The 23,974-nt window shown below is 43.3% G+C and overlaps 1 protein-coding gene across 3 annotated transcripts in view; it reads right to left on the bottom strand.

The window, feature by feature from the left end:
- LOC140741719 (MICOS complex subunit mic25-b-like) overlaps positions 1-23,974 on the bottom strand; it is a 693,418-nt gene that overhangs the window by 130,924 nt on the left and 538,520 nt on the right. Inside the window, exon 8 of one of the 3 annotated variants that reach the window (XM_073072019.1) lies at positions 6,453-7,412. The exons of the other annotated variants lie outside the window; for them this stretch is intronic. Coding sequence (XP_072928120.1) covers positions 7,407-7,412 — 6 coding nt within the window. The 3' untranslated portion in view covers positions 6,453-7,406. Of the gene's footprint in view, positions 1-6,452; positions 7,413-23,974 lie in introns of those variants that run through there. 3 annotated transcript variants of the gene reach the window in all.

The following is a 23,974-nucleotide window of genomic DNA, read 5'->3' as shown; positions in this document are numbered from 1 at the left end:
TTAAACATGTAGCTGTAGGGCCAGAAGGGCTTGTTACTGTGCTGTATCTCTAAATTAATAAATAACAGCATAGCTCTATTCCACTGCACATTAAAATGGAGAAATTTGGGTTCATTCAGTCCTTCATCCACTTATTTAGGAATACAATATAGTATTAGGGCTTCCGGTGACCAATTAGCCTACTAACTGGAAATGGGAGCACCCTGAGGAAACCTACGCAGCCACGGGAACAGCATACAAACTCCTTACAGAGAGTGGTGGAATTGAATCCAGGTCACTGGCACTGTAATGGCGTTATGCTAACAGATACGATACTGTACCACCCCTTCTTCTTGGAGCAAAGAGGGTAGAGAGAACACTTGATGGGGGTGTATAAGGTCATAGAGTGATTTAGAGTGTGGGTAAACCGGGGAATGCTAATGGTCTATGCTCCAGCTGACACAGATTTAAAACCTGGGCCAAAAAGAACAAAACCTTTCTGTTCAAAGCGAGCAATTAGGGCCTGAAGATCACTGGGTGTAAATTTGTTGGAAGCAGTATCAATCAGGGCCTTCAAAAGGAAATCAGATAGGTGAGACGGAATATTTCCAAAGTTCAAAATAACATGATTATCAAAGCACATTGGTATCTATGACACCTTATACAACCCTGAGATTCATTTTCTTCCATGCATTCACAGAAAATACAAAGAAACACAATAGTATCAATGAAAAACTGCACACAAGATGGACAAACAACCAATGTGCAAAAGACAACAAAATGTGCAAATACAAAAAGAGAAAAAAAGCCCAAAATAACAATAATGAACAAATAAACAATAAATATCAAGAACATGAAATGAAGAGTCCTTGAAATTGAGTCCATAAGTTGTGGGAACATTTCAGTGATGGGGCAAGTGAAGATGAGTAAAATTATCCCCTCTGGTTCAAGAGCCTGATGGTTGAGGGGTAATAACTGATCCTGAACCTGATGATGTTGGTCCTGAGGCTCCTGTACCTTCTTCCTAATGGCAGCAGTGAGAAGAGAGCATGGCCTGGCTAGTGGGGGTCTTTGATGATGGATGCTGCTTTCCTGCGACAATGCTCCATGTACAGTACACGTTTTACCCATAATGGTCTGGGCCATATCGACTACTTTTCATAGGCTTTTCTGGTCAATAGCATTGGTGTTTCCATACCAGGGCTTGATGCAATCAGTCAAAATGCTCTCCATCGCATGTCATAGAAACAATGCTGTATCGAACATGTACTTACTTTAGAAATTACCTAGGGTTACCCATAGCCCTCTACTTTTCTAAGCTCCACGTACCTATCCAAGAGCCACTTAAAAGGCCCTATTGTATCCGCCTCCACCACTGTCGCCAAAAGCCCATTCCATGCACTCACCACTCTGCTTAAAAAACTTACCCTTGACATCTAACCCGTACCTACTTCCAAGCACCTTAAAACTGCCCTCTCAAGTCAGTCCTGGGAAAAAGCCTCTGACTATCCACACGATCAATGCCTCTCAACGTCTTATACACCTGTCAACAGAACTTTGTCAAAGTTTTGAATGAGTTGCCAAATCTTCCCAAACTTTGTGCTTTAATGGCACTTACATGCTGAACCCAGGACCGATCCTCTGAAATGTTAACACGTAAGAAGTTAAAGTTGCTGACCCTCTCAACCTCTAAGTTCTCGATGAGGATTGGCTCATGGACCTCCATTTTTTCCCCTCCTGTAGTCAATAATCAGCTCCTTGGTCTTGCTAACATTAAGTGAGTGTGTTATTGTGATGGGTGTGTGGAAAGAGTTAAAGGGGGAAAGAATACGACTGACAAAATACCTCTAACAGGAGCCAGCACAGTTCTAGTAGGCTGAAGGGACCCCTTTTGTAGCATTACAATTTGAAAATTCTTGATCAAACTAAAATTGATGTTCATGCTAGCAGGCTAGAGTCTACCGAGACGGAATATGAGTTGTTGCTCCTCCAACCTGAGAATGGCCTCATCTTGTCAAAAAAGTTCAAAGTTCTAAGTAAAATTTATTATCAGAGTACATACATGTCACCACATCCAGCCCCGAGATATTTTTCTGCTGGCATACTTAGCAAATCTACAGAACAGCAACTGTTAACAGGATCAATGGACAACAAGCTATGCAAATGCAGATATAAATAAATAGTCAGAATGGGAATGGGGTTGGAATTAACATATTTGGCCACTGGGAAATACTGCTTTTTGTGGATGGAGCAGAGATGCTCATTTCTACTCCACAAAACTACGAAGAGGGGTCAGCTATGACATCCGTCACTTCTCATCTGTGCTGAAATTTTCCATCAGCCTTGATGCACAGACTGGTCATCAATACCGCAACCAGCAAAACGGGCCTGCACAATTCCACACCTCAATGTCGTTGCAGGGGAAACTAATTGACAATTCCAATTCTGAATTCAACGTGTAGCAAGTAAGCCTTCGTTGGTTCCAAGCCAGTTCTGGAATTGGAATTGGTTTATTGTGGTCATGTTCCGAGGTAGAGTGAAAAGCCTGCTTTGCCTACTCTTCAAATAATTACAGTGTATTGAACTAGAACAAGGTAAAAAAAAATAACAGAACGCAGAATAAAGTGTAACAGCTCCAGAGAAATGGCAGTGCAGGTAAAAACTAAGGAGAAAGATTATAAAACAATGAATTTCATAACCTACACCACACAAAATGCTGGAGGAACGCAGCAGGTCAGGTAGCATCCACAGAAATTAATAAAGATTCGATGTTTCAGGTTGAGGCCCTTCATCAGGACTGAAAAGGACGGGGGAAGATTCTGGAATAAGAAAGTGAAGTGAGGGGAAGGAGGACAAGCTGGCAGATGATAGGTGAAACCAGGTGAGTGGGGAGGGGGTGTTGAAGTAAGAAGCTGCAAGGTGATAGGTGGAAAAGGCAAAGGGCTGGAGAGGAAGAAATCTGATAGGAGAGGAAAGTGGACCATAGGAGAAAGGGAAGGAAGACTGGCACCAGAGGGAGGTGATCAGCAGGTGAGGAGAAGAGGTTAGAGGCCAGAATGGGAAATTGAAGAAGAGGGAAGGAGGAGGGTGAAAAATATTTCCAGAAGCTGGAGAAATTGATGTTCATGCCATCAGATTGGAGGCTAGCTAGACAGAATATGAGTTGTTGCTCCTACAACCTGAGAGTGCCCTCATCGTGTCAGAAGAGGAGGCCATATCGTAATGGGAATGGGGATTGGAATTAAAATGGTTGGTCACCAGGAAATCCTTCTGTTTTGTGGATGGAGTGGAGGTGCTCGACAAAGCAGATTCCCAATTCGTGCCTGGTCTCACCAATGTCGAGGAGGCCACATCGGGATCACCAGATACAGTAGACAACCCCAACAGATTCGCAGATGAAGTGCTTCTTCACCTGGAATCACTACTTGTGTCGCTGAATGAAGGTGAGGGAGGAAGTGAATGGGCAGGGTAGCACTTCATCCACTTGTAGGGTTAAGTGCCAGGAGAAAGATTAGTGGGGATGGACGAACGGAGGGAATGATCCCTGCAAAAAGTGCCAAGTGGTAGGGGAGGAGAGGTAAAGATGTGTTTAGTGATATGATCCATTGAAGATAGCAAGAGTTGTAGAAAATGATGTGTTGGTTGTGGAGGCTCATGGGGTGGGTAAGTGAGGACAAAAAGAACACAAGAGAAATTTCATGACTTACCTGATTCTGATTATGATAACAAGGAGACATCTGAGATCAAGAGTCGATCTTATCATACTAGTGAAGTATTTCATAGTCATAACAGTGGTTCCTTGAGCCAGGTGGCACATGCCTTCAGGTTTTTGCATCTTTAGCCCTTTATCTCTTCTACCTGTCACCTCGTTGTCACCACATTGTCGCAGGAAAGCATCATCATCAGGGACCCCCACCACCCAGGTCATGCTCTCTCCTGCCATCAGGAAGTAGGTACAGGAACCTCATGACTCACACTGCCAGGTTCAAGATAAGTTAATATTCCTCAATCATCAGCCTCTTGAACCAAAGGGGATAACTTCACTCAACTTCACTCACCCCAACACTGAATTCTTCCCTCAACCAATGGGCTCACTTTCAAGGACTTCTCATGTCATGTTCTCACTATTTATTGTTTAGTTATTTAGTACAATTCTTTCTTTCTCCTTGAATTTGCACAGAACATAGAACATAAAACAGTACAGCACAGGAGCAGGCCATTCAGCCCACAATGTTGTGCCAAACCAGCTATAAAGTACATCAAAACGCCCAAACTAATCCTCCTACCTACACCCTGTCCATATTCCTCCATCTTCCTTTCATCCATGTGCTTATCCAAATGTCTCTTAAAAGTCTCTAATGTATTTGCCTCTACCACCACACCAGGCAACGCATTCCAGACATCCACCATTCTCTGAGTAAAAAGCTTACCCCTCACATCCCCTCTTGAACCTAGCCCTTCTTTTGTGTCTTTTGCACACTGGTTGATCGCCTAAGCTGGTGTGGTCTTCCATTGATTCTATTACAGAATGAGGGGTGACCTCATTGAAACCTATCGAATGGTGAAAGGTCTTGATAGAGTGTGTGTGGACAGGATGTCTCCTATGGTGGGAGAGTTTAAGACCAGGGGATACAGCCTCAGAATAGGGAGCATCCTTTTAGAATGAAGATGAGGAGGAATTTATTTAGCCAGAGAATGGTGAATCTGTGGAATTCTTTGCCACAGGCAGCTGTGGGGGCCAAGTCTTTATGAATGTCTAATGCAAAGGTTGATAAGATTCTTGATTGGTCGGGGCATGAAGGGATATGGGGAGAAGGCAGGAGATTGGGGCTCAAAGAAAAACTGGAATGCCATGATGAAATGGTGGAGCAGACTTGATGGGCTAAATAGCCTAATTCTGCTCCTATACCTTATGAACATGATCTCATGTTCTAATGGTTATTATTCTATTATGAATTTGTTGAGTATGCCTGCAAGAAAATTAATTTTTACAATAGCATATATATACCTTGATAATAATTTACATTGACTTTTGACTTTGACTGCCCTGCTTCTCACTTCATTTCCCCTCCCACCCACCCATCCACCTTCCCCTTCACTTGGTCTCACCTATTACCTGTCGGTTTGTACTCCTTCCCCTCCATCCACTACCTTCTTATTCTAGCTTCTTCCCCCTTCATTTCACTTTGTAATGAAAGGTCTTGGCTCAAAATGTCGACTGCTTATTCCCCTCCATAGATGCTGCCTGACCTGCTAAGTCCCTCCAGCATTTTGTATGTTGACCTGCAAAAGCGACACCTCCTCTAACAGCAAAAAGGAGTATTCTTCATGCTGTTCACAACAGACTATTCTTCACAACTTGCACCAACCTGCCCTCAGGTCTCCGTGCTGACAGTTCAGTCAAAAAAATCTGATGGACTGCTGCAACTTAAAACTTTAACACTTAAATATTTGTGAATTTTCTCATTGTAACTCTGGGATTTGAGAATTGCAAAAGGAATATCTAAACATGAATGGATGCAGAGAAAAGGAATGGCTGGGAGCAATTGTTAGATTTATAAGAGATTAGTAATGGGTTTTGAAAATAGCTATTCTATTAAAATGTTATTTTAAGAGCTGCTAGCCAGCCACAAGATAAACTGCAGCCTTCAACGCTCAAGTGCAATTTAAGCCCTCTCCACTAAAAGCCCAAGCACAATGCTGCTTTATAAACTGAACTGATGAGAAACAATCTCTTCTGACCTCCTGACCTGATGAATCTATAATAATGTTTGTCTTGGTATTAGTAGAATATCGTATCCACTTAGACAGGCTCAATTTAATATTGTGTTTCAGAAGACTGACACGAAAGGTCTCTCTACGTGGAGGATTAAGACCTTAAACAACGTCGTATTGGTGGATTTAATTCAGTTAGTCAACTCCTCTATGAACCATCAGGGGTGGTTTATACTGAGGTGATCACAACAGATATCAAAGGGGGAGTTTTAAAACCAAAGTTATATTGAGTAAGTTATGGAGAGAGGATGAGTAGTTTCAGACATTATTCATTGGACCATAGGAGAATGAGGGCTGTATAAAATCAAGAGATCAAGAGAGGCATAGATCGGGTGAATATGTACAGACTTCCCAGAGGTGGGAAATCAAGATAATTAGATTACAGATTAACATACACAAAATGCTGGAGGAACTCAGCCCATCTATAAAGGGGAATAAGGAGCCGACATTTTGGGCTGATGAAGGATCTCAACCTGAAACATCAGCTCTTTAGTCCCCTCCACAGATGCTGCCTGACCCGCTGAGTTCCTCTAGCACTTCGTATGTATTACTCTGTGTGTGTGATTTCCAGCACCTGCAGAATCTCTTGTGCTTAGATTAAAGATTAGCTTTATTTGTCACATGTACATCAAAATATACAGTGCGAACCATCCAATCAAATCAGCGAGGATTGTGCTGAGCTGACCTCAGTTATCACCATGGTTCCGGTGCAAACATGCCCATGACTCATCAACCCTAACCATTGGTCTCTGGAGCGTGGGAGGAAACAGTAACAGCCGGAGAAAACCCTCACAGTCACAGGGAGAACGAACAAGCTCCTTACAGACAGCACGGGAGTCAAAACCCAATCCTACAGCTGACGCTGTAAAGTGAGGTGCTAACTGCTATGTTACAGTGCCACCGACTAGACCAAGAGGGCACAGGTTTACGGTGAGGGGGAGAGATTTAATGGGAATCTGAGGGGCACCTTCTTCACCTAGGGTGATCTATAAATGGAATAAGGAAGTGGTGGAAGCAGGTACGTTAGCAACACCTGAAAGACAGTTGGGGGGAGGGGTACGTGAATAGGAAAGGTTTGGTTCAGGGGTTCCCAACCTTTTTAATGCCATGGACCGATACCATTAAGTGTCAGTGGACCCCAGGTTTGGAAGGATATGGGCAAATGACAAATGTGACCAGCTTAAATAAGCTTCTCGTCAACCTGCACCAACAGGCCTGAAGGGCCTGCTTCCGGGCGCTTTGACTCTATGACCTACTTGTTAGAAAAAGGAATTAAGACCCAAGTCGTTGACAGTACTCTGTTACTAACCCATAGCTAGCTTAATGTTACTGTCTCCTTGGGCTCTGGATGAAACTGTAACCCCTAATTTTCAGAAAACAAGAAGGTATTAGACTTCCTCATCATCAATAAATACGACTATTTTATTTCATGGGTCCCCTATGTTGCCCTTCAAAGATCAATATTATCAGGGTTTTTACGGACAGTTTTATTTTATAATGTTTTATGAGATTGTATAATCATTCAGTATGTTGCGTGCTCGGTGATGTTCAGCAGCTGATTAAGAAATCCTTTGATTCCTTAAAGTCCATATTTTTTTTATAATCAGCAGTGGAATCTGAGTCTCCAGCTGGGGATCGATAAACCTCCATCCCTACACCTAGAATATAAAATACCACCATTAAGACCTGTGGGGAGATGTAAAAATTCTTTAATGTAGCCCCTGACCATCCCATTTAATTTGACAAGTACACCCTGGGACCTATTTTAACAGATGCTGGAAGCAGAGATCTTGTCAGGACACTTTAAAACTTAGCTTTTTACAGTATGGTGGTGAATACTGGGAGCCCGCATCGAGGCATTTGACGCTGTAGTGTTCACCAATTTGGAATTAGCTTGTAAGTGTTTCATCACGAGCCAAGATGACATCCCCAATACACAGTGGTTGGTGTTTCACTCTGGGAGCGCTCGCATTTATATAGACCCCCCCCCCCCCCCCCTCCCTTTGCTTGCCTCGGTCCTGATTAGTTACCCCTTCAGAGTGTTACCCTTTTGAATTCTATTGGCTCACGTTTCTTTGGCTCTTAGGGGTTCGTAAATGTTGTCTATTTCGATATGTTTGTTTATCGACATATCGTAAGAGAAACATGCTTCTAAAAATTATTATGCATGCCTTGTGTTTGCCTGCGTCAGAACCTCTACAGAATAATTGTGCACGTACAAGAAGAGCTGAAAAGCTCTTTCAGACCCAGCCAAGTACTTAGATTCAGATTCAGATTTATTTATCACATGTACATCAAAACATAGAGTGAAATCTGTCGTTTGTGTTAACAACCAACACACCCAAGGATGTGCTGGGGGCAGCCCATAATGTCACCACACATTCCAGTGCCAAAATAGCATGCCCACAATGCGTGGCAGATCAACATAGAACACAACACAACAAAACATATCAGGCAACAAAGTACTAACAGTGAAATAAGCCACATTATTCCACCCCTCCCTCTCAACCACACATACAGTATACACAGTCCTCTGACTTCAAGACAGGCCATCTTCAGCCTCCAGTTTCCAGCTGAGTTATAGACACTGGACCCTGACTTCCCCAGAGTACTCGCAAAGATTTGCAGACATGTCACTGGTAACTACAGTATCCTGCTTCTTGTGACTTGTGAGGTCAGTCAGTTATCCTCTTTGATTCCAGACCTCTCAACCATCAGGCTCTTGAACCAAAGGGGATAACTTCACTCAACTTCACTTGCCCCATCATTGAAATGTTCGCACAATCAATGGACTCAGCTTCAAGGACTCGTCATCTCACATTCTCGATATTTATCGCTTAATTACTTATTATTATTACTTTCTTTTTGTATTTTCACAGGTATCATCTTTTGCACACTGTTTGAACACCCAAGATGGTGCAGTCTTTCATTGATTCTGTTATGGTTATTATTCTGTGGATTTATTGAGTATGCTAACAAGAAAATGAATCTCAGAATTGTATATGGTTTCATTTATGTACTTTGCTAATACATTTACTTTGAACTTTGAATGTTCCCCTCTTTGAGAATGATGTTCCCCAAAGGTATTGTCTATTGATGGGTCTTGAAGTGGCTATAGAGGCTAATCCGGGATCCACATAACTGAGATGTTAAGGTGGATTCCCTTAATGGAGAACACCTGTGCATGACTTTGTTTAACGTGGGGAGACTGACATATCAGAGTCAGGGAATACAAGATGACTGGGGACCCTTCACTGCTGCAGCCTTCCTCCATCTTCACTGCCATTGTGACGTGTCATCATCTTCTGCCAGCTCCACCACTAAGGTCTTGGTTGGATCGCTCTTTGTCCAGAACCTGCCCTTGACCTCACCACCATGGGTGAGCCTACCAGGAGTTAAGCGCTAGATCACATCACTCTCTTGATCTCAAGGCTCTCCACGATGGCAAGGTGATGATCCTTGGAGAAGATCAAGTCACCTCAGCTCATAGATGGAACATCACTCATCCTACCAGCCAATTCTACTGTAATGCTGAAGGATCACTGCATGGTCTGAAGAGCCGTTCATGGGTTACAATGTTAAACTGATGCCTTAACTCCGCTGTAAAAGCTGTATTTTCAAGTGATGCATATGAGGGGGTTTATTCTCCTGTTACCAGGTGCGATATTGAAAGATAGGTAAGTATTGGCCAGCACACCAGAGAACACCTTGCGCTCCTCAAAGTTCAAAGTAAATTTATAATCAAAGTACCTATATGTCATAATGTACTGTACTACTCCAAGATTCATTTATTTGCAGGCATTCACAGTAGAACAAAGAAATAAAATAGAATCAATGAAAAATTACACACAAAGACTGACAACCAATGTGCAAAAGAAGACAAATTGTGCAAATACAATCAATCAATCAATAAATACATTACTATGCAAAAGTCTTTGGCACATATGTAAGCTAGGGTGCCTAAGACTTTTGCACAGTACTGTAGGAATTTTATGTATTGCACTGTACTGCTGCCACAAAAAAAAACAAATTTCATGACATATGTGAGTGATGATAAACCTGACTCTGATAAAGGACTCTTTTGTGGACTGAGAGTGGAAAGGATGCAGGCAGAGGGAATCATTGTTTGGAAAAGGGGAAGGGAGAGGGAAGAGAGCAGGAAGCACCAGAGAGACATTGTGTAATGATCAATAAGCCAATTGTTTAGAATCAAATGACCTTGCCTGGTGTCTACAGCTGGGTGTGTCTGCACCGGTGCACCCCCTGCCCCCAACACCCCTCTGCCACCTGTCCCACACCCTCCCATGGTGCCCCATACTCACCAACCCCAACATCCCACCAGATTTACAGACTAGCTTTCCCTTCCATGTTGACAAATGCAGTACTGTGCAAAAGTCTTAGGCAGTCTAGCTATATATATATGTGCCTAAGGTTCCTGCACAGTACTGTAGAAAGATAAACACATAAGTAAGTATTGAGAACACGGGTTGTTGAGTCCTTGAAAGTGAATCTGTAGGTTGTGAAATCAGTTCAGAGTTGAGATGGGTGAAGTTATCTGTGCTGGTTCAGGAGTCTGATGGCTGTAGGGTAATAACTGTTCCTGAACCTGGTAGCTTAGTCCTGTACCTTCTTCCCAGTGGAGTATCAAATTTTGAAAGGCTTCAACAGAGTGGATGTGGAGAGGATGTTCCTTGTGGTGGGGGAGTCTAGGATCAGAGGACACAGCCTCAGAATAGAAGAGTGTCCTTTTAGAATGGAGATGAGGTGGAATTTCTTTAGCCAGATGCTGGTGAATCTGTGGAATTCATTGCTACAGGTGGCTATGGAGGCCAAATCATTGGGTATGTTTAAGGCAGAGGTTGACAGATTCTTGATTAGTTAGGGCATGAAGGGATACGGGGAGAAGGCAGGAGATTGGGGCTGAGAAGAAAAATGGATCAGCCATGATGAAATGGTGGAGCAGACTCAATGGGGCAAAGAGCCTAATTCTGCTCCTATATCTTATGGTAGTAGTGAGAAAAGAGCATGGCCTGGGAGGTCCTTTTTCATTGCAATGCTCCTTGTACATGTGCTCAATGGTGATTTAGCGAAGTTATGTATGGAGCTTTTTGAATTCATCAGTTTTCAATACCAACTGCTACAGCCCTGTCTAATCCATTCTTTCAATCTTCATGACAAGCTTACAATGTGACACTTGATCAAATGGCTCTCAGAAGTCCATCAATGTCATATCAACTGCATCGGCTTGATGTTACCTCATCAAAAAAACTCTTATCAAGTTAGTTAGGCACAATTTGTCTTTAACAAATCCATACCAGCTTACTCTAATTATCCCACATTTGTTCAAGTGTCTGCTGATTTTGATCCTGATTATTGTGTTGAAATCTTTCCACATCAACAGGATGAAACTGACTGGTCTCTGGCGGCTCTGCTGCTCCCTTCATACATGAAAAGAAATGTAGTTTTTTGCTGCTATTAGCATCTAGAACATAGAAGAGTATGTCAGAAGATCAGGCCCTTCAGCTATTGATCTTGTGCTAGACTAATTAACTTAGTCTTTAAATGCTACAGCAGATTAATCTCTCCTGCCCACACTATGTCCCTATCCCTCCATTCTCTAAGAGCCTCTTAAATTCCTCTAATATATTTGCCCCACCACCATTCTGGTATTGCATTCCAGGCACCCAGCACTGTGTAAAAAAAGCCCCATTGTGGCTTCCATACCGGCTGGTGATGCAACCAGTCAGAGTGGTCCAGAACCTCCTCCCTCACCTGCATTCAGGACCCCAAACAGTCCTTCCAGGAGAGACAACACGTCACCTGCGAACCAGCTTGGGTCGCCTATTGCGTCCGGTGTTCCCGATGCGGCCTCCTCTCCATTGGCAATACCCGTCATTAATTGAGGGACCACTTCATGGTGCACTTCTGCACCATTCGACACAAGTAGGACCTCCTGGTGGCCAAACATTTTAATTCAATTCCAATGTGTTAGCCCTTGTGCCAAGATGAGGGCCACGCTCAGGGTGGAGGAGCAACACCTTATATTCTGTCTGGGTAGTCTCCAATGTCACAAAACAACAAATTTCACAACATATGTTAGCGATAATAAAACGAATTTGGATTCTGATTCTGCACATATCCCCTATCATTGTAATCACATGCCCTTTAGTATTAGAAATTTCCAGCACTGTAAAAAGATACTAGCTGTCTAGTCTATCTGAACTTCTCATAATCTTATAAACATCTGTTACTTCTCCACTCAGCCACCGCCACTCCAGTTGTTGGGAGGAGAGGAATTGTCAGTGTTTCAGTCGAGCCACTGCTTAGAGTGAGGCTGGAGAGCAGAGATGTCTGGTATAAAGAGGAAAAGGGCAGTGGTGAGACAGGAGCCTGAGAAGATAGGTTGACTGAAAAGGGGTGCAAGAAGTGAGGAGTTTGTGCCACGTAGGGAGAGGGAGAGGGAGAGGGAATTGAGCTTGGGAGACAGTGGCAGGTGCATGGTAAAAGGAGCCAGACAAAGTAAGAGAGAGACAGACAGACAGAGAGAGAGACAGACAGACAGACAGAGACAGAGGCAAAGCGCGAGACAAGCAAACGAACAGAGACAGAAAGACAGAGCAAGAGAGACAGGTAGAGTGCTAGTTCTTGCTATGTCACAGTGTTTGAGTGGGGGCTTGACTCTGAGACGGGGGGAGAGGGAGAGGAGGAAGGGTTGAGGAGGAGGGGGAGGGCAAGGGAGTGAGAGAGGGAGAGGGGGAGAGAGACAGAAAGCTAGTTCTTGTTATGTTACAGTGCTTGAGTGGGGCGGGAACCCAAAGAGAGATTAAAGGTTAGCTATATCTGTCACATGTACACTGAAATATTGAAACATGCAGTGAAAGGTATCGTTCGCATTAATGACCAACACAGAATGAGAACATGCTGGCGGCAACACGTGTTGCTTAGCTTCCAGCACCAACATAGTGTGCCCACAACACAGTAACTCTAACCGTAATATAGTCATAGGTTAAAGGCGAAAGGTGAAATATTCAAGGAACCTTTCACTTAGAGGATGGTGTGAGTGTGAAATCAGCTGCCATTGGTAAGTGGTGGATACAGGTTCGATTTCAACATTGAAGAGAAGTTTGGATTGGAGGAATAAGACCAGAAGTCCGTAAGACATAGGAACAGAATTACACCATTTGGCCCATCAAGTCAGCTTTGCCGTTCCATCATGGCTGATATTATCCCTCTCAACCTCATGCTCCTGCTTTCTCCCCGTAACCTTTGTAGCCCTGATTAATCAAGAACCCAACAACCTCTGCTTTAAATATACCCAATGACTTGGTGTGCAGAGCCATCCATGGCAATGAATTCCACAGATTCACCATCCTCTGGCTGAAGAAATACCTCCTCATCTCCGTTCTAAGTGCATGTACTTGTTTTCTGAGGCTGTGCCCTTTGGTTCAAGACTCCCCCACTATAGGATATATCCCCTCCACACCCACTTTAAGTTGGTCTTTCAGTATTCTATCAATGAGATTCCCCCTTCATTCCTCCAAACTCCAGGAAGTGTAGGTGCAGAGCCATCACAAGCTCCTCATATATTAACCCTTCTATTCCTGGGATCATTCTCATGAATCTCCTCTGCAGCCTCTCCAGTGCCAGCACATCTTTTCATAGATAAGGGACCCAAAGTTGCTCACAATAGTCCAAGCACGGTCTGACCAGAGCCTTATAAAGCCTCAGCATTACATTCTTGACTTTATATTCTAGTCCTTTCAAAACTAACGTCAGCATTGTATTTGTCTTCCTCACCACTGACTCAACCTGCAAATTAGCCTTTTGGGATTCTTGCATGAATTTCCCAAGTTCTTTTGCACCTCAGATTTTTGAATTTTATCCCCATTTAGAAAGAAGCCTATACCTGCGTGCATGACCATGCATTTCCCTACACTATATCCCATCTGCCATTTCTTTGCCTAATGTAGACACCCTGCTTCCTCACCACTACCTACCCCTCCACCTACCTTCATATTGTCTGCAAAAGTGGCCACAAAACCATCAATTCTGTCATGCAAATTATTAACACATAATGTGAAAAGAACCTTGTCAAAGGCTTTCTGAAAATCCATGTAGACAACATTCACTGACTGTTTTTGTCTATTCTGCCTGTTATTTCCTCAAAGAACTCCAACAGATTTGTCAGGCAAGATTTGCCCTTGAGGAAACCATGTTGACTTTGGCCTATTTTGTCATGAGCCTTCAAGTACCTCAAAACCTCATCCCTAACAACATCTTCCCAACCACTGAAATCAGGCTAACTGGCCTGTAACTTCCTTCCTTCTGCCTTCCTCCCTTCTTAAGGAGTAGAGTGACGTTTGCAATTTTTCAATTCTCCGAAACCATTACAGAATCCAGTAAATCTTGAAAGATCATTACAAATGCCTCCATAAACTCTTCAGCTCCTGGTTCAGAACCCCTGGGGTCTATTCCATTTAGCCCAGGTGACTTATCAATCATCAGACTTTCCAGCTTCCCAAACACCTTCTCCTTAGAAATAGCAACTGCACTCACTTCTATCCTCTGACACTCTTACGTTTCTGGCATTCTGCTAGTGTCTTCCACAGGGAAGACTGATGCAAAATACTTAGGTTCGTCTGCCATTTCCTTGACCCCCATCACCTCCTCTCAAGGTAATTTTCCAGTGGTCTGATATCCATTCTTGTCTCTCCTTTACTCTTTAAATATATGAAAAATCCTTTTGTATCCTTTTTTATACTATTGGCTAGCTTACCTTTATATTTAATCTTTTCTCTTTTTATAGATTTTTAATTGCCTTCAGTTGGTTTTTAGAAGCTTCCCAATCCTCTAGCTTCCTTCTAATATTTATTGTATTAAATGCTCTCTCTTACTTTTATGCTGTTTGACTTCCCTTGTCAGCCACGGCTGCCTCATCCTCCCTTTAGAATACTTTATATTTGGGATGTATCTATCCTGTGTCTTCTGAATTGCTCCCAGAAGCTCCAGCCATTGCTGTTCTGCCATCATCCCTGTCTTTTTTGTACAGGTCATACCTTCCCCAGTAGAAATCACTACGATCTAGAAAACTGAAAATTTGCCCCCTGCACCAATTCATCAGCCACACATCCATCTGAAAAATCTTACCCTCACTGGCACGTGGCACAGGCCTTGTCAAATGCCTAATAGATCCGTCATGATTGCAACCTGCTGAGAAGTCCTGAAAGCACCCAAGTTCTTTTAAAATCTCGCATATTGTCACCAACGAACAATCTCTTGTGTTGATTGCAGGCTGCCAAGAAGCCCTGAAAGCATCCACGCTCTTTTTAAATGTTGTGCTATTTCACCAATGAACAATCTTTCATGATGCTTGCAGTCCAATTAAAAAGGTCTATGGTCCAGGTGCAGGTTGATGGGACTAGTCAGATTAACAGTTTGGCATGGACTAGATGAGCCAAGGGTTTTCTTTCTGTGCTGTATGACATTATGTCTTTGGACTGTGGGAGGAAACACACGCGGTCACAGGGAGAATATACAAACTCCTTACAGACAGTGGCAGGAATGAAAACCTAATCAGTGATCGCTGTAAAGCGACTGCACTAAGCATTACGCTGTCATGCCTGCCTAACCGATGATCTTATGACACATCTGACATTTGGGCATCTTTTTCATGATTTTAAATGTATGGGAGTAAATCTGAATTCAGAACAATTCGGAATGCAGGGCTTTGAGACTGGAAGCATACAAATCAGTGTGGGGAATTCCTCTTGCATGAAACTTGACAGCAATCACCTTAAAGAGTCAAGGGTGCCTCATGCCTATTAATCAGGTATGTCAAAATGCAAGCAATGTGGTAAGAATCTGAAACATCCCTACGAAATGGGACTGACTGATTCTCTCCGCCTTACAGAGATAAAAGAAGGAAAGAAAAATACCCTGGGAATGTAGAGATCTATCAACAAACATATTCCACTTTCATAATTGTATTATGCCCAGCGTATGTCAGAGATCAGTTGAAAATTGATTGCTGACAGTGCTTTGCAAGTGACACATAAACTGAACGTTACCATGCAGACCATGAATACTTAACATTATCCAAAGGTGCCTCTTGTATTGATTACCAATAACCGTAGGATAAAAAAAAGAATCAATACTTCAAGACATATAGACGAGTAGCAATTCTCCATAAAGAGGATACACTCAGTGGCCACTTTATTAAGTACACCTGTACACCTGCTCGTTAATGCAAATATCTAATTAGCCAATCATGCAACATCAACTCAATGCATAAAAGCATGCAGACATGGGCAAGAGGTTCAGGTGTTGTTCAGACCAAATGGGGAAGAAATGTGATCAAAGTGACTTTGACCATGGCAGATTCTTGGTGCCAGATGGGGTGGTTTGAGTATCTCGGAACCCGCTGATCTCTTGGGATTTTTGCACAAGTTTATTATCAAACTGCAGATATATCACCATATACAACCCTGAGATTCATTTTCTTGCAGGCATTCACAATAAATACAAAGAAACACAATAGAATTAATGAAAGACTGCACACAACAGGGCAGACAAGAAACAATATGCAAGAGACAATAAAGTGTGGAAATACAAAAAAAGCAATAAATATGTGGAGCATGAGATGAAGAGTCCTTGAAAGTGAATCCATAGGTTGTGGGAACATTTCAGTGATGGGGCAAGTGAAGTTGAGTGATGCTATTCCCAATGCTTCAAGAGCCTGATGGTTGAGGGATAATAATTGTTCTTAAAGTTGGTGGTTAGGGTCTTGAGGCTCCTGTATCTCCTTCCTGACGACAGCATCAAGAAGAGAGGGTGGGCCTGGAAATTGGGGTCCTTGATGATGGATGTTAATTTCCTGAGGAAGCAGTCTTGGGGAGGTCTATACCATTGGTGGCCTGGTCTACATCCACTACTTTTTGCAGGATTTTCCCTTCAAGGGCATTGGTGTTTCCATACCAGGCTGTGATGCAACCAGTCAATATAATCTCCACGGCACATCTGTAGAACTTTGCCAAAGTTTTGGATGACATGCTGAATCTTTGCAAGCTTCCAAGAAAATAGAGGTGCTGCCATGCTTCCTTTGTAGTGATATCTACATGCTCGGTTTCCCCCTTAAGTCAATAATCAGCTCCTTGGTCTTGCTGACATTGAGTGAGAGGTTGTTGTTGTGGAACCACTCAGCTAGATTTTCAATCTCCCTCCTATACATTGATTCATCGTCATCTTTGATTTGGCCCATGCCGGTGTCATTAGCAAACTTAAATATGACATTGGAACTGTGCTTAGCCTCACAGTCATAAGTATAAAGCAAGTAGAGCAGGGGGCTAAGCACACAGCCTTGTGGTGCACCTGTGCTGATGGAGATTGTGGAGGGAATGTTTTTTCCAACCCAAACTGGCTAGAGTCTGCAAGTGAAGAAATTGAGGATCCAATTACACAGGGAGGTATTGAGGCCAAGGTCTTGGAGTTTATTGATCAGTTTTGAGGGGATGATGGTACAGAATGCCGAGCTATAATCAATAAAGAGCATCCTGATGTATGCATCTTTACTGTCCAGATATTCCAGGGTTGAGTGACAAGCCAATGAAATGGCACCTTTTTTGGACCTGTTGTGCCAGTAGGCAAATTGGAGTGGATCCAAGTCAGTACTCAAGCAGCAGTTGATGTGTTTCATCACCAATCTTTCAAAGCACTTCATCACAGTGGATGCAAATGCAACCGGAGGCATTGCCATTCTTCTTAGGCACTGGTATAATTGAAGCCTGCTCGAAGCAGGGGGGGTTCCTCAGTCTACCAAAGCAGGAGGCTAAAGATCTCAGTGAACACTGCAGCCAGTTGATCAGCACAGGTCTTTAGTACTCAGTCAAGTACCCCATCCGGATGCTTTCCGTGTGTTCACACTCATGAAGGATGCTTTCACACTGGAGTTTCTTCACCAATCTCTCAAAACATTCCATAACAGTGAGACTGTAAATGCACTGTGAGATTAAACCACATGGTCACTGGGGACTGTGGGAGTTTGTGAAGGTGCCTCCATGGTTTGACGGTCAACGCGAGCATAAAAGGCATTGAGCTCATCTGGGAGTGAAACCTTGTTGTCACCTATGTCACTTGCTTTCATTTTGTAGCAGGTGATAGCATTCAAATCCTGCTAAAGCTATCAAGTGTCTTTCAATGAATCAGTTGGTCTAGAGTTGCCACTTCACACGTGAGATGATTTTCTGGAGACTGTATCTGGACATCTTGTAACTTCCCTGGTCACCAGATCTGAATACCACTGATCTGGCCCTCAGCAGATGGTTTATCCAGGGCTTCTGGTTGGGAAGACTCCGAATGATTTTGCAGGGACACTGTCGTCTACGACTGTTTTCATAAAGTCCATGACCACCATGGCATAGATCCTTTGATGAGCTCTTGAAGACAACCCAGTCCACCGACTTGAAGCAATCCCATAGCGTCTATCTGTATGCGGGTAGGAGGAGGACAGCCAGATAGTCAGGTATCCCGAAATGAGATCTAGGGATCAAACGGCAGGCATTCCTAATCATAGTATTAACAACGGTTGAGTGTGTTGGGATCCCTTGTACTGCAGATGACAGATTGAAGATAATTGGGCAGAGATTTCGACAAACAAGGAATCTCTTGCCGATTATCAAACAAACCTGTTTGAAGTCCCTGGCAATGATTTGAAAGGCGTTAGGGTAAACCTTTCCTTGTTTGATGATCACGGCACTCAGTAATTTGAGTGCCTGCTTAACATTGGTCTTTGGCAGTATGTAAGCTGCAGTACGTATCATGGAAATGAACTCTCTTGGTACTTAAATGATTAGATGTTCCAGGTTGGGGGTACAAGAGTTCAACAACACCGCTATGTCCAAGCACCACGAAGAGTTTATCATGAAACATAGACCCCCTACCTTTGGCCTTCTACGAATTAGCAGTCCTGTCTATCCAGTGTATCAAAAAGACCCCCAGTCTTACTGATGTATCTGACATGTCTTGAGTGAGCCACGTCTCTGTGAAACACAGAACGCAGCAATCCCACATTTCCCTCCAGTACAGTATTCTTGTCCTTAGATCCATCATCTTATTCTTCAGTGACTGTACACTTGCTGACAAGATAATGGGTAGAGGAAGTTTCAAACCCCAATGTTTTAGTCTGGCTTGGAGTTCTCCCATCCACCCAGTTGTAGTAATGTACCTTCATCTGCTTAAAGGCGCCGTAACTGCATTCCTTAAGGCTGATTTATACTTGTGCGTATGGGCTATGCCGCAGCCTACACTGTAGCCCTGATTTTCACTTCTGCATCGCTCTACACCGTAGCGAGTATGCGTTGGTGTGCGCCAAAACGCTAGTTGGCGGTGGGGTTTCTATGCCACTGTGGTGAGTTTCTTCGTGAGAGACATGGACGAGGGAATGCATTTCAAACATTTTCACATGTCGGCAGGTAGATTTGACGATTTGGTTCATCTATTACATATCAGTGTACAGACACGGCAGAGAAGAAGCAATCGGAAATGCGTAGGAGGAAATGCAAAGCTGCCAAGCGGACCAATCATTAGTTGCCGTCTGCGTCGCCGCGACGTGTGAGTAACTTTTTTGAGGAGGTGCACATCACCTTATGGCATAGTACCTACGGCGTAGATGAGACGCACAAGTATAAATCAGCCTTTAGAGCTAAGTCCACTGAGTCCTTCAGAAGATTGTGAAAATGCTAGTTCATGTAAATTCAAAGGAGTCAAAGTATATTTATTATCAAAGTATGTATGCAGTATGCAGCTCTGAGATTCATTTGTTTCCTCCACAGACAGCCACAAAACAAAGAAAAACAAGAAAGAAAACCATGAAAACCTTTCAAAGAAAAAACCTCAACCCCCCCAACGCAAAAAGCAAATCACACAAACAGCAACAGAACATCAACAGCCCATGCATAAAACAAATCACACAAACGACCACAAGAAAGAATGAGCAAAAACACAATATAAAGCACAAAATCAGAGTCCATATTTAGTTCAGCTCTATGTTCATTATCTGCAGGCTGCCGATTCAAGGTCTCCCAAAAATAGCAACAGAAAGAGGAGCAACCATAAACCAGTAAAACACATCATAATGAGAATTACAGATCAAACCCATAAACCGCGTCCATCAAAATTTGCTCCGGCACCGTCTTCCGACAGCATCGAGGAATGAGAGAGATCGTTTGAATGCAGGGCCTTCCCTCAGGAGCAGCAAGTAAGAGGGAAAGGGAGAGACCGTCACATGTAAACACCTTCCTCCGGTAGCAGCAAGCAAGAGGCTGGTAGACAGTGCTGCAAACTCGCCTCGCCTTCCACACTCACATATAGTCACATATATGTACATACAGTATAGTCAGATATATGTGCTGTACATGAATATATGTACCGTGATTTGCACCTTGGTCCCAAAAGAACAATGTTTTGTTTAGCTGTATACATGCGTATGGTTGAATGACAATGAACTTGAAGCCCTTCCGATTATCCTCTGTACAATGCTTCAGCTGTGTCCAGTTACAACTGTCCATCTGCTTTATAAACTTTATCTTTGCCGCAGCCCATAAGTAAACGGCTTATCATATAACCCCAGCACCTTGCTTTTGATTTGGCTGAGTGGATGCACAATAAAATTTCACCAGACTGAGTTAATCACCGAAATGCTTCACTGGCTATAAGAGATCTGAAGATTTGTGTGTTATTAGTTTCCTTTCTCCTGACTGTGATTTATTACCATCTTGATAACTAAACAGTTATCTGTGTAGTTAAATACTAAAATGTGTAGTTCTGGATAAACAATCTACCATATAAAATGTTACAGTATCGATAACTAAACAATCTCCACTAACCAGGTCCTGTTGGAAACATGAATATGTGTGCTTATAGACAGATGCAGCCCCACTCTATACCTCAGAATCAGGTTTAATATCCATCACAAGTGGGACTTCCCAGTGGCCAAACATTTTAATTCCAATTCCATTGCCATTCCAACACATCAGTCCATGGCCTCCTCTTATGCCAAGATGAGGCCACTCTCAGGGTGGAGGAGCAAAGCCTTATATTTCATCTGGGTAGCATCCAACCCGATGTTTCTCCTTCCAGTGAACAAAAATCCCTCCCACCTCCTGACCTTTTACCATTTCTCACCTGCCGATTACTTCCCCCTGTGTCCCTCCTCTTCCCATTTCTCCTATGGTCCACTCTCCTCTCCTATCAGATTCCTTCCTCTCCAGCCCTTGACCTTTCCCACCTACCTGGCCCCACCTATCTCCTCCCAGTCAGCTTCTTTCTCCTCCCACCTACCTTTTAATTCAGGCATCTCCCCCCTTACCTCTCAGTCCTGAAGAAGGGTCTCGCTCTGAAATGTTGACTGTTTATTCTTTTCCATAGATGCTATATGGCCTGCTGAGTTCCTCCAGCATTTTCTGTGCATTGCTTTGGATTTCCAGAATCTGCAGATTTTCTCATGTTTGTCATAAAATTGTTATTTTCGCTCCAGATCTTTGTTACCTGCAGATACTGAATTTCATCTTCCATACCTGGTAGCAATGGGCCCTTACAGTTCAGAGTCAGGCTTATTAACACTGACCACAGCATCTGCAGTGTACTTTGTGATTATTATCACTGACATATGTTGTGAACTTTGTTGTTTTGTGGCAACAGTACTATGCAAGACAGAAAAAATTACTATAAAACATATAAGTAATATACTGTACTGCGCAAAACTCCTAGGCACATATTTATAGTCAGAGTGCCTAAGACTTTTGCACAGTACTGTATTTGTCAACACGGAGCAGAGACCAAACTTGTAAATCTGGTGGGAGCAGAGGATGTTGGGAATGGCAAGGGTGGAATGCTGCGGGAAGGGTATGGGGTAGGTGGCAGAGAGGGAGTGCCAGGGGCAGGGAGAGGGTGTTGCGGGTGCAGACATATCTGGCACAGAAACGCCAGGCAACATCACTTGATTCCAAACAATTGGTTTATAGATCATTACAGAATATCTCTCTGGTGCTTTCTGCTCCCTTCCCCTTTTCCCAATCATGATTTCCCATCTCCCTGGCCCATTCCCCCTTCCCACTCTCAGTCCACATTAGAGACCCATATCTGAATCAGGTTTAACACCACTCACATGTGTCATGAAATTCGTTTTCTTTTTGCAGCGGCAGTACAATGCAAAATATAAAATTACTACAATATTTTGCAAAAGTCTTAAGCAGCCTAGATATATACAGTATATGTATATATACTTTTGCTCAGTACTGTATATAAATAATTAAATTAAGTTAGTAGTGGTTGGTGAGCTGTCTGTGTTTGTGAGGGGTTAGGTGGGAGGAACTGGGTTTGTTTTTTCTGTTGTTTTTGTTGCTTGTGCACTGAGTTGTTCTGCTGAGGATGCGGACACGCTGTGTTGGCGCTGGAATGTGTGATGCCACTTGCGGTCTGCCCTGAGCCCATACCTAGGTTGTGCCATTTGCTAAACACAAAATGACGCACTTCACAAACAAGAGAAAATCAGCAGATGCTGGAAATCCGAGCAACACACACAAAATGCTGGAGGAACTCAGCAGGCCAGGCAGCATCTATGGAAGAAGTATAGTTGACATTTCGGGCCGAGACCCTTCGACGGGACTGAAGAAGACACATTTCACTGTAACTTGGTGTACATGAATCTGAAATTTTTGTAATATTTCTTTTCAGATTCAGGTTCTGAATCTAAATCTGAAGAGAGACTCCAAACTTATTTCAACATTCTTCCAGATGTGGAAGTGCTTTGCATTTGAAATGCTCCCTTTGGACCTCTTTTCCCTTAGTTCATCAGCTGAGGTAATTTTGCTAAGAGGGAGTTAAAGCAAATGTGTTAATTGTTGCTTCTTTTATGGGGAAGAGCCCATGGGACTTGTCCGAAGTGTTATCGAGGGATACCAAACAAACTGGTTTAGTGCCAGACTATGTAATGGGGCCTGAGGGCTGTACAGCTGCTAAACAAGATGATATCCTATCCGTCTAATAGGGAGTCCCTCTGGACTCTCTCCACATGGTATTCTAAATTAAAAGTGCTCCAGTCTTCACCATCTGACAGCGCGAGTAAATGTCAAAACACCGCCTTGGATGTGTGGACAGGAAAGAGCTTGAGTGTATCATCAGTGAAGACATAGGGCTGTCTGAAAAAACATTACAATACATTCTAAAGACTGAGTGGTGTTTCAACAACAGCCTTGCACTCAGCATCAGTAAAGACAAGGAATTGATTGTGGACTTCAGGAAGGGGAAGTCAAGAGAACATTCTCTCAGAATAGAGGAATATCCATTTAGAACGTAGATAAGGAGGAATTTCTTTAGCCAGAGAATAGTGAGTCTGGAATTCATTGCCAAAGGTGGCTGTGGAGGCCAAGTGACTGACTATATTTAAGGCAGAGGTTGATTAGTCAGGGTATGAAGGGATACGGGGAGAAGGCAGGAGATTGGGGCTGAGAGGGAAATGGATCAGCCATGATGGAATGGCGGAGCAGACTCGATAGGCCAAATGGCCTAATTCTGCACCTATATCTTATGTTCTAACATGCGCTAGACCTTATCAAGCGGTCAGCAATGAACAGCATAAGAAGCTTTAAGTGCTGGGTATCAACATCTCTGAAGTTCTATCCTAACTTAATTTACTTAAGCCCATCATCTCCACTGGGTCATAGGCTGTCTACATAGTCTGTAGACACTGGGTCACCAGACTCCACTGTCCTCGGCCATTCTATCAAGTTTCCCCCCGGTTTAGCATATTTTTGAAAATCCTTCTTCTCTCAGGGAGCTTCCCTTGGCATTTCTGTAGCTCTGGGTTTTTATGGGATGGGGTTGCTAGCCCATTGCCCAACCCTTCTCTTTTCACAGCCACACTTCAGACTGTTCATGGTGGAGTTGAAGATCTATCCTGGGCCCAGAAGGCACATCAGCTGCTATATGTCTTCAAGAATTTGAGGAGATTTTGTATGTCAGCAAGCTTCTACAGATGTATCCTGGAGAGCATTCTAACTGGTTGCATCACCAAGATTTGTGATGTGCACCAGCTGCTCTAATGACCATCCACCACCTGCCCCCTTGGCTTCACGTGACCCTGATCGGGGGGATAAGCAGGTGCTACACCTTGCCCAAGGGTGACCAGCAGGTCAGCAGGGAAAGGAAAGCCTTACACCTCCTTTGG

This window comes from Hemitrygon akajei, chromosome 19, assembly GCF_048418815.1.
Source record: "Hemitrygon akajei chromosome 19, sHemAka1.3, whole genome shotgun sequence".
NCBI classification, from domain to species: domain Eukaryota; kingdom Metazoa; phylum Chordata; class Chondrichthyes; order Myliobatiformes; family Dasyatidae; genus Hemitrygon; species Hemitrygon akajei.
The sequence above is the reverse complement of the archived record's forward strand: the minus strand, read 5'-3'. Positions and strand labels throughout refer to the sequence as shown.